The sequence below is a fragment of the Prionailurus viverrinus genome, chromosome A3 (genome assembly GCF_022837055.1).
Source record: "Prionailurus viverrinus isolate Anna chromosome A3, UM_Priviv_1.0, whole genome shotgun sequence".
NCBI lineage: Eukaryota > Metazoa > Chordata > Mammalia > Carnivora > Felidae > Prionailurus > Prionailurus viverrinus.
Genome location: NC_062563.1, coordinates 11,695,355 through 11,706,570, shown reverse-complemented (window position 1 = coordinate 11,706,570; position 11,216 = coordinate 11,695,355). Strand labels below are relative to the sequence as shown.

Genomic DNA, 11,216 nt, shown 5'->3' with positions numbered 1-11,216 from the left:
GGCAGAGAGAGAGGGAGACACAGAATGGGAAGCAGGCTCCAGGCTCTGAGCCGTCAGCCCAGAGCCCGACGCGGGGCTCGAACCCACGGACCGCGAGATCGTGACCTGAGCCGAAGTCGGACGCTCAACCGACTGAGCCACCCAGGCGCCCCAGACTTTCCTTCCCTTTACAGGCTAAATAATTGTTGTACGTATAGACCACGTTTTGTCTGTCCATTTGCACATCGATGGATACTGGGATGGCTTCCACCCTTTGGCGATTGTGAATAATGCTGGTATGAACATGGGTGTGCAAATATGTCATCAGAACCTTGCTTTCACTTCTTTTGGGTACGTACCTAATAGTGCTAGACAGGGGAGTGCTGGATCATACGGTAGCTCTGTTTTTAATTTTTTGGGGAACCCACCGTACTCTCCAACAGTGGCTGTGCCATTTGACATTCCCGCCAACAGTACAATTTTTCCACACCTTCACCAACACCTGTTATTTCCTGTTTTTCTTGACAGTAGCCGTGCAACTGGCCACGAGGCGTTCTCTTGTGGTGTTGATTTGCATCTTCCTCACGGTGAGGGATGTTGAGCATCTTTTCATGTTCTTGTTAGCCATTCATGTTTCTTCTTTGGAGGTATGTCTATTTCAAGTCCTTTCCCCACTTTTAATTGGGTTGTTTTTCTGTTGTTGAGTTGCAGGTGGCTGCTGGGGCTGGAATGCATTCCTTGTGTAGTCTGGATGTTCGCCTGTCAGATATTGCAAGATATTGCAAATATTTTCTCCCATTGCTTAGGTTGACTTGCCATTCTCGTGATTTTGTCCTGGGCTGCATGGAAGCTTCTAGTTTGGACATTGTCTGATTTATCTACTTCTTTCTTTTGGTTGCCAGTGCTGTGGGCATCATACACTTTATCCCTTTAAAAGGCATGGAGTGGTCCATATGGAGTGTGGCTGTTTTATAATTGGATCTATCAGCAAATCCTGAAGATGCTACTTTCTTTTTAAAAATTCGTTTTTAATGTTTATTTATTTTTGAGAGAGAGAGAGAGAGTGCGAGTAGGGGAGGAGCAGTGAGAGATGGGGGGCGGGGACAGAGGAGCCAAAGCAGGCTCTGCTCTGACAGCAGCGAGCCTGATGTGGGGCTTGAACTCATGAACCGTGAGATCATGACCTGAGCTGAAATACGATGCTCAACCGACCGAGCCACCCAGATGTCCCCTGAATGTTCTACTCTCAGAACAGATTCGGAATCTGTCCCCTTCTCACCACGTCCACAGCCCCCACCCTGGTGGCGTCTACCATCAACTGCCGGCTTCTCACTGGGCTCCCTGCGTCTGCCTTCACTGCTAACACTGTCCACCCCCCGCTTGCAGCCAGAGGGATTCCGTTAGACCCAAAGTCAGATCCTGTCCCTCTTCTGCTCAGAACTCTATGGCTCCCGCTGACCCGGAGTAAAAGCCAGCGTCTATTCAGTGCCCCATAAAGCCCTGCGTGAAATGGTCCCCACTGTTTCCGAGGTAATTTCCTGCTATTGTCCATCTGCCCCATGGGCCAGGCATGCTCCTGCGGTAACATATGCCTTGCTGTTCCCCTTGCCTGGTCCAGTGTCTCCACAGCTATCTGCATTCGTGTTTTTGATCGGGTGTCATCTCAGCGTGTCCTCCCCTGCCCACTCTAACCTACGGTGAAAATCCAGGGGCTCTGGGGTGGCTCACTCAGGTGAGCGTCCAACTCTTGATTTCAGTTTGGGCCATGATCTTGCGGTTGGTGAGATCAAGCACTGTGTTGGGCTCTGCACTGACAGCATGGAGGCTGCTTGGGACTCTGTCCCTCTGCCCCTCCCCCCCTTCCAAATAAATAAATACTAAAAAAAAAAAAAAAGTTAAAATCCAAACTCCCCAGCTCTCCTCATTCCCCTCCTCTGTTGTATTTTTCTCCAGGGTGCTTGCCAGGATCTAGCACACTGTATGCTTTACTCATTTATCTTGTTATCTTCCAAGGGGAATGTTAACTCCATGAAAACAGGAATCACTCTGTCTTGTTCATGAATGTTTCTAGGGCCTGAACCACAGTCGGTGCCAAAAATTGTTTGGATGAAAATCAAGTGAAAGTGAGCACCTTTTGTCGGTAGACATTGGTTCGTGGGACATTTTTATTCTTTTCACTAGCCTTCCCGTGTCCTATCATATCCGCAGTGCCCACTTCTGGATCCCAAAACAAGAGGGTTCACATAAACCACTCCTGCATTCCCAGAGCCTGCCACATGGTGGCAGCATGTGCACAGGCAAGTTTCAGGAGCCTGGCCTGAGCGCCTCCCGGGACTCCAAAAACTCTGGATCCCAGGATATTTGGCTTTGAAGTCTTCAGGGATCTAATTTGGGTCCCATTTGGGAGATGGGGAAAGTGAAGCTTCCAAGAGGAGGCATAGTGGAGAAAATCTCGGACACTGGAATCCGGAAACTGGCTTTTAAGTTTGGCTGTTTTACCAGTTCAGTGTGGTGTGGGTGGGGATCACTGCGTGTGAAGTTTCCGTGGCTTACCAGGGTCAGGCCCTCTGGGGGGCCGGGCGAGGGCTGATGCACTCGCATGTGTCATGGTGGGCTAGTAGGAGGGGGAGCTGCTGGCCCAGCACGCCCAGGACAGGGGGGATATTATTACCCCATCGTGCAGGCCTGAGACTGGGGCGGAGAGGACACACCCGTGTCATGGCCAGGAGGGCACAGAACAGGAACCTGAGCCCCCCCCCCCCCCCAGGCCCCCACTCCAGATCCACCAGAGACTGGCTCCAGGGACCATCTCTGATGGTCCCTCTTTCAGCCTTATGTTTCTGCCGGCTGGCTGATCTCTACCCTGTGCACACACCTGCCTCCAAGCTCCCTCAAAGGGGCGAGCCTGGGACTCCCTTTGGGCAAGTTGCCTCGGTTTTCTCCTCCTGAAAATGGGGCTGAGGAAAAGCTGCAGGCTGGGGGAAGGGATTTCGAAAGCAGTTTGGGGGCAGAGGAGGGTGTGTATCCGGGGAGGAAAGATCCTGTTCCTCCACGGCCCCCGCCTGGCTCCTGCCCAACACTTCCAGCCACACACAGGCCCAGCCCACAGATTCTGGTTTTAAAAGAGAAGCTGGAAATTGGAATTTTGATGTGAGGTCTCCTGGTTTTTAAATGTTGGCAATAGAGACATTAAAGGAAGCAAACAAACGAAGCCAGAACGCCAGGGGGTCAAACTGAACGCATCTGTGGGTTGCCTCTGGCTCTTTGCTGCCAGTTTGAGACCCTTCCCCACCCCAGGTTTCTGCAAGCATCTAGGTGGGCCGGTAAACTGGAGAAAGGGTAGTGTGGGTGGCGTTGGCCGGAACCTGGCTCCTGGGCTCTCCCTGCCACGGTGCCACTGTGTGTGCTCTGTGCCCATCAGCCCTTCCTTGGAGGGAAGGCTGAGAGTCCCTGCAGCAGCCAGCAGGGCCTGTTGAGCAATGAGGCTTGTAAAAACAAGGACTCACGTCACCCGAGCATGCAGCCTCCATGCACACACCTGAGGTGGCTCTGGGACGGACACTGCCACTTGTTTCGCCGCCAGACGGGAGCGGGGAATCTGGGGCAGGGAAGCACACGAAGCAAAAGGACCCTTCTCTGGGTCCCAGTTTTCCCATTCGGAAAGTGGCGTCCACATCACCAGACCTGTCATGATTTATGACGAACCCAAGGGGGAAGGTGAGCCTGGAAAGACTTTAGTCCTTCCCACCCCTTAGATGTGACCCTGGCCTCAGTTTCCTCATTTGCAAACTGAAGATGATGATAAAAGGATCTGCTTCCTACAAATTATCAACAGGATTAAATGAGTTATTACATGCAGAGAGCTATAAATGCGGTCCAGAGAGAGTGCAAAGTTGGCTCAAAGACACATAGGAAATCCTCTAATTAGCTTCAGACCCCCCCCTCCCCCCCCAGGTCTCACTGCAACTAGGTGGGCTCAGAGATGAGCTGAGGCTCAGACAGGGAAGCCATCTTGCCTAAGGTTACATAGCCTAGCTAATGCGTGACCTCACTTTCTCAGCTTCCTCCATTCATTGAGCATCTTCTGTGTGTCAGGCACTGTTCTAGCCACTGAGGGCCCAGCAGTGAATGAAACACAATTCCCTACCCTGGTTGGGATGACATGGGGAGGGGGCAGTGGGGACAGAAACCCAGCTGCATAGAAGAGATCATTTTGACTATAATGAGAATATGGGGGATGCAAAAGAAGTGACTGGGGGCTTGGGACTTTTGATGGGGAGGTTAGGGAGGACTTCTTGGAGGTAACCTTTGGGCTGAGCCCTGAGGAACTGACTTGGGCAGAGCTAGGAGAACAGTGTTCTTGGTCCAGTGGGAATGGCAAATGCATTCACCACTGGTAGCTTTTGATCATGCTGGGCTCAGGAGTTCCAGTATTCAAGGGCCAGCCCTCATGGAGTGGGCAGTCTTCTGGGGAGAGGGGAGACTGAGGTGGACTAGACACCGAGGGTCATTAATGGTAGCTGGTGATAGGCTGGGAAGGCAATTCACTAGCAGGCAGGGCCAGGAGGGCCTCTTGGAGGTGGTGTGAGCGTCCCACTTTGCAGCTTGGAAGGCCTGACTGAGTGGCCCGGGGGCCTCGATCCCTCCCTGGCCCAGAGGCTGCTGGGAAGGCCCAGAAAGCCAGCAGGCCCGGTCAGTGTTTCATCCTGTTCTTCCCTGCCCCCCATCCCCCAAGGGCACTTGGAGATGTCATTTCTGCAGCTCTCTGGGGCGGAGGTCACCCCAGCTCAGCAGATAACACTGAAGGTTGAGCAACGCCTGCCTTCCCCGCCAGGGCCAGGGCTGGGGTCAGTGGGCCGGGGGTTATCCCCAGGCAAGCTGGGAGCTGTGGCCCGAGCGGCCTGGGCCAGGAGTGGCAGAGGGGTAAGCCCAAGGAGCCGCCCAAGTGGCCTAGGAATGGGGCTGGAGAGGACAAGGGGCCCCTTGAGCCCACTCCGCCCACTGTTCAAATCCAGGATGGGCCATGGCCTGTTTTCCCATCTGTGTACCAGGAGTAGCAAAAGCGTCCTCATGCCAGGGCGAGAAAAATGAACCCCGGGTCCAGGCCCACCCTCAATACAAAGTAGGGACTTGGTGACAATAGGGGAAGTCCCTTCCCTCTCCGTGGCTCCCCGTGGGGTTTGGCCTGACACCTCCTCCGTCCCCAACCACCTCCCCCAGCCTCAGAAATATGTTTTTTGGCCTCAGGTTGGCAAATAGGTCTTCGGGCACCCTGACAAAAGCTTTTGAGACTAGTGGGGGACATGAGGTCATGTGACCTTGGGAGTCCTATGCCGGCCCCTCTGCCTTCTTTGCACCCTGGGAGGGGGGCGGCTTATTTCTAATGCGCCTCCCAGAGTGGACTTCAAAAGTAAGCCTTGTGTTTGGGAGACTGGTGGAGACAGCAATACAACTAATAATAATAACTGTAACGACACCTTCATGGATGGAGCTTGAAGTGAAGTGACTTGCCCAAGGTCACATAAGTGTGTTAGAGTCTAGCACCCCTGCCCCCTTCCACTTCCCTGGGCCCATGTCAGGGTCAGGTGGGGCCGGAGAAGACCCAGGTGCCTTCTAACGGGGCGGCAGGTCTAGTGGGCGGGGCTAGGGGAGGGGCGCGGCCACCGCGGCAGAGGCCCCAGTGGAGTGCGCCGCAGAACTGACCCTCATTCCCCCGACCAGGGTCCTTGTATTGGAGGTGGCTTTAGGAGGGTTATCTCCACCAGCGTGGAATCTCCTCCTTCCAAGAGCCATGGATGGGGGCAAGTTTAGGGCGGGGCCGCACCCAAGGTGGAGATGGGTCACCTCTTCAGGAGCCAGAGCCGGGGGTTGGGGTCTCCAGGATCCGGCTTGGGGAGCGCCCCCTCTGAGGCGTTCCGGCTGGGCGCCGCGGATCCTGAAGCCACCGCCTCTTCCAGCAGGGGGCGGGCGGCGGCCGTGTTTTGGGTGGGGGAAGGCGAGCGCGTTGCCCCCTCCCCGGATCCCCACCCCCCCCTTTCCAGTACAGCCTCCAGCCCGGAGGGGGCGGTCCGGGGGCGGGGTCGCGCCTCCCCTTCTCGCTCCCAATCCCGGGGCCTCCGGGTGGGGGTGGGCAGGGGGCGTAAGGCCGCCCCCCACCGATCCGGTGGACCCCGGAGGGCGCACTCCTGGTCTTGGGTCTGGCCGTCGTGCCCCGCCGGCGCCCTCCCGGGGGTCTCGGGCAGCTACACCGCGTCCCGGCGGCGGCGGGAGGGGCCGGGGCGGCTGCCAGCGTGACGCAGCCGTTGCCATGGGCCGCCTTATAAATAACCGGGCTCAGGAGAAACTTTAGCGAGTCAGAGCCGCGCACGGGACCGGGAACAGGACCCACGCGAGGGTCCAGCTGCCAGCCCCCGCACTAGTAGCGGCCACCCCGGCGGCGGCAGCAGCAGCAGCAGCAGCAGCGACACAGCGGCGACAGTTCGGAGCCGGGAGGCCGCGCCACCTGCGGGCCGGCCGGAGCGGGCAGCCCCAGGCCCCCTCCCCGGGCACCCGCGTTCATGCAACGCCTGGTGGCCTGGGACCCAGCATGTCTGCCCCTGCCGCCGCCGCCTGCCTTTAAATCCATGGAAGTGGCCAACTTCTACTACGAGGCGGACTGCTTGGCTGCTGCGTACGGCGGCAAGGCGGCCCCCGCGGCGCCCCCCGCGGCCAGACCCGGGCCGCGCCCCCCCGCCGGCGAGCTGGGTAGCATCGGCGACCACGAGCGCGCCATCGACTTCAGTCCGTACCTGGAGCCGCTGGGCGCGCCGCAGGCCCCGGCGCCGGCCACAGCCACGGACACCTTCGAGGCGGCTCCGCCCGCGCCCGCCCCCGCGCCCGCCTCCTCCGGGCAGCACCACGACTTCCTCTCCGACCTCTTCTCCGACGACTACGGGGGCAAGAACTGCAAGAAGGCGTCCGAGTACGGCTACGTGAGCCTGGGGCGCCTGGGGGCCGCCAAGGGCGCGCTGCACCCCGGCTGCTTCGCGCCCCTGCACCCGCCGCCCCCGCCGCCGCCACCGCAGCCCGCCGAGCTCAAGGCGGAGCCGGGCTTCGAGCCCGCGGACTGCAAGCGGAAGGAGGAGGCCGGAGCGCCGGGCGGCGGTACCTCAGGCATGGCGGCTGGCTTCCCGTACGCGCTGCGCGCCTACCTCGGCTACCAGGCGGTGCCGAGCGGCAGCAGCGGGAGCCTGTCCACGTCCTCTTCGTCCAGCCCGCCCGGCACGCCGAGCCCCGCCGACGCCAAGGCGCCCCCGGCCGCCTGCTATGCGGGGGCGGCGCCGGCGCCCTCGCAGGTCAAGAGCAAGGCCAAGAAGACCGTGGACAAGCACAGCGACGAGTACAAGATCCGGCGCGAGCGCAACAACATCGCGGTGCGCAAGAGCCGCGACAAGGCCAAGATGCGCAACCTGGAGACTCAGCACAAGGTCCTGGAGCTCACGGCCGAGAACGAGCGGCTTCAGAAGAAGGTGGAACAGCTGTCGCGCGAGCTCAGCACCCTGCGGAACTTGTTCAAGCAGCTGCCCGAGCCTCTGCTCGCCTCCTCCGGCCACTGCTAGCGCGGCCCCCGCGCGCGGCCCCCTGCCGGCCGGCCTCCGCGCTGCTGGGCGCGCCGCGGCCGCCGAGACTCCGGGAAGCGCCCGCGCTCCCGCCCCCGCCCCTGGTGGCGCCGGCAAAACTTTGGCACTGGGGCACTTGGCAGCGCGGGGAGCTCGTCGGTAATTTTAATATTTTATTATATATATATATTTTTGTCCAAACCAACCGCACATGCAGATGGGGCGCCCGCCCGTGGTGTTATTTAAAGAAGAAATGTCTATGTGTACAGATGAATGATAAACTCTCTGCCTCTCCCTCTGCCTCCTCTCCAGGCGCCGGCGGGCGGGCCGGTTTCGAAGTTGATGCAATCGGTTTAAACATGGCTGAACGCGTGTGTACACGGGACTGACGCAACCCACGTGTAACTGTCAGCCGGGCCCTGAGTAATCGCTTAAAGATGTTCCTACGGGGTTGTTGATGTTGTGTTGTTGTTGTTGTTTTTTGGTTTTTTTTTTTTTTTTTTTTTGTATTATAAAAAATAATCTATTTCTATGAGAAAAGAGGAGTCTGTATATTTGGGAATCTTTTCCGTTTCAAGCATTAAGAACACTTTTAATAAACTTTTTTTTTTTTTTGGAGAATGGTTAAAAGCCTTTTGGGGGCAGTAGTTGGCTTTTGATTTTTTCTTTATTTTTGGTGTATATGATATATTTGCTTTCCTGGTGTGGGGGCTTGTGTGTTGGGGGGCTGCTGTTATTTTTGGCTTCTATGGTGGTTGGGTGGGGGTGTTACAGCTGTTTGTTTGTTTGTTTTTTTCCTCCTCTGCTACAACCTTCAGGGTCTGTGCTTGGAGATGGTGGGGGAGGCAGAGTGCTGGGTCAGGCTTTCAGGGTGACTCAGCGCCCCTGGGTGCTGGGGAGGAGTGACTGGGAACCCTCCTTGGGGAGACGGCTAGGGCCTCTGGCTGGTCCTGAGTGCCAGGCTTGGGTTTAGAGGCCCTGCAGGTCTGTGACCTCTGCACAGTGTTTGGGGCATCAGGCCAGCAGGCCAGATTACATAGGAGGAGGGGGGTACAGATCTTGGTCCTGCTAAGCCCAAGTTGGGGCAGATTCTTTCGCTAAGTGTAGATGGGCGGGCTGTTTAAAAAATACTTTGCGTGTGTATATATTTATTTTAAGAGGAGCCTGGGTGTGTGGGCGAGCTTGTGTTTGTGTGTCCCTGGCCAGCCGGAGGGGAGAAGCTGGGCCAGGTGGAGGAAGGTGGGGGAAGGGTTCCCACGTTTCCATTCCCCTTCCTCGGGGTTGGGGGTCTGCCGCTTGTCCTCTGCCCAGCTGTGGATCCCACGGCCCCGCTTCACCTGCTTGCTCGCGGTGGCCTCGCCCGGTTTGAACCTGGGACCGCCGTCCCTGACTTCCAGAGACATAAGGGACCCCTGGCAAGGCTTCTGCTTCCCTGCCCCCTGCCATCCTCCCACCCCTCTGCACTGCACCCCCACGGCCCTTCCAGCCCTGGACAGCGTTCCTGAGAGCCGAGGCTGGACACGGAGGGATTGGTGTGGATACACATTCAGCGTCCCGCAGTGCCTGGCACGCAGGAGGTGTTATATAAGCGTTTGCTCTCGTTATTATTTTTTGCTGGGAGGTTCCTGGCATTTGGCAGCCAGTCTTCAGCACAGCGAGAGTATGGCGAATGCCTGCCAGGGGTCGGGTGTCCAGTAAATCCTGGACCTGACCCACGTCATGTAAACCTCCCAACAACCTTTGCACAGGTGGGTACTGCTACAAAGCCTGTTTTTAGAGCCGTGGGGCAGCCTCTTGTCTCATCCCTATGGGTAAGAAAGTGGTTTGGGGACCCCGTCTGCTAGGAATTCAGTGGTGGGGTAGAATGGAGCTTCATAGATTAGTTTGCCAAGGGCCTGGGGCAGCCTGGGAGCAGCTGCTGGTATGGCGGTTTTAGAAGAGGAAATGCTTTTTCCCCTCCCTTTTCCTCTGGGGGCCTGGATGTGCTTTCTCACTGGGAACCCTGGGTATGGGGGACAGAGGCAGGCAGCATCCACCATCATGGAGCTGAGGGTCAAGGCAGGTTACCCCACCCCGGCCTCTTTCGTTTTTGGCAGTAGGGCCGTATGGGGCACTGGGCACAGATAATCTCACTTTGGTCCCGGGCCTCCATCAGTTCCCCCCACCCCCCACCCCCTAGCAGGTCTCCCTGTCCTGGGTGTCCTGGGTGGGTAGATGGCTGGTTGGGACCCTGGAGCCTCGAAGTCAGTCAGGTACCAGCAACAGCACATTGGTTCAGCTGCCTTTGAGATTTATCCGCTAAAGGGTGAAGGCTGGGGGCTGGACTCCAGGGAAGGAGGTGGCTCAGTCCTTTTGTGGGTGAGGAGGTCACGATTTAAGAAGGAATTTTCCCAATCCCTGCTCTCCTCTTTGTCACTGAGAGCTGGCTGGTGGCCGCTGCTCGCCCAGAGGAGGTGAGAGGGGAGCAGCCTAGCCACACAGTGCCCCCCCCCCCCCCCCAAGCTCCCCTTTCCTGAGCGCCGTCTTGGAGCCAGCACTGAGCACAGACCTTTACATACTCCCATCCGGATTTAATCTACATGAGCACTCCATGGACGCTGTTATGCCCATTTTATAAAAGTAAACTGAGGCCCACAGAAGTGGGGTTAGTGCTTAAGGTGGAACGGGGCGAGGCCAGTTCCAAAGTTAGGTTTTGACCCTCAAGTCTCTGCAGAAAAGCCTGGGGTCAAGAGCCTGTTTTGTAATCCCAGCGCCTGCCCCCAATCCTGGGCCCTGCCTGGATGACTCCTTGCCCAGTCCCAAGTTCAGGTACCCCACATGCTGGAATTAAGTGACTTGCACACAGTTTCACAATTTGGAAGCGAAATGAAGGGGGTTTGACCCCGAGCCCATCTGACTGCCCCTGAAGAAGGTTGGGGAAAAGTTAACGGGTTGAGGGCTCTGCTGGTGGCCTGGGTGGCCTGGTGTGGGAGCACTGTGGACAGAGCTGTGCCCAAAAGACCGGGAGACTTCTTAGGTGGGGGGACACTCACCCCATGGATCCAGGCTAGGAAGGTTAAAGGCTTGCAGGGAGGAGGGAGGAGGCCATCCGTAAGTCAGGAAACAGAGTAGGTTGGGGGAAGGGGCACTGGTGGGGGGGGGGGGTGGCACCCAGGAGGCCAGAGAGGAGTCTTGAGGTATAGTAACAGCGGGTGTGAGTTCAGGGATTACGATGTGTAAAGTACCACTCCAAGGCCCGGGCTCCTATGGACCAGCAAGGATCCCTCTGTCTGCCCGAGAAGGCCGGTCATGTTAACCACAGACCCATTTAATGGGGCTGACCACTGAGGCCAGCTGGGAACCCTAATGTTTGCTCAGGACAGGAGAGTTGACAAAACACAGTCCTACCTCACAATCTTGGGCAGCTGTCTCACGGCCTGGTGATTTCACCAAGGAGAAAAGTGGGTGTCCAGGGTGAAGGCGGGAGACACCGCCGGGGACGTGCCAGTCTAATCAGCCCATCCGCCTCTTCGAGGCCGCGGCTTTGGTTGTGGGCATTTTCCCACCAAGCAGACAGGCTCAGAGAGGGGAAGAGGCCTATCCAAGGTGGCACAGCTAAGAATGTGGGAGTTGGGGTAGGAAAGAGAAGGGACACTTCCC

General features: G+C 57.6%; 1 protein-coding gene across 1 annotated transcript; it reads left to right on the top strand.

Moving 5' to 3' along the window:
* Positions 1–6,184: 6,184 nt before the first annotated feature.
* CEBPB (CCAAT enhancer binding protein beta) lies at positions 6,185–8,204 on the top strand. The gene has a single exon (XM_047852963.1). It carries the CDS (start codon positions 6,537–6,539, stop codon positions 7,575–7,577), a length of 1,041 nt encoding a protein of 346 aa, XP_047708919.1. The 5' UTR covers positions 6,185–6,536; the 3' UTR covers positions 7,578–8,204.
* The last annotated feature ends 3,012 nt before the right edge of the window (positions 8,205–11,216 follow it).

Coding starts and splice junctions, on each gene's coding strand:
- CEBPB (XM_047852963.1), top strand. CDS start 6,537: ATGCAACGCCTGGTGGCCTGGGACCCAGCATGTCTGCCCCTGCCGCCG.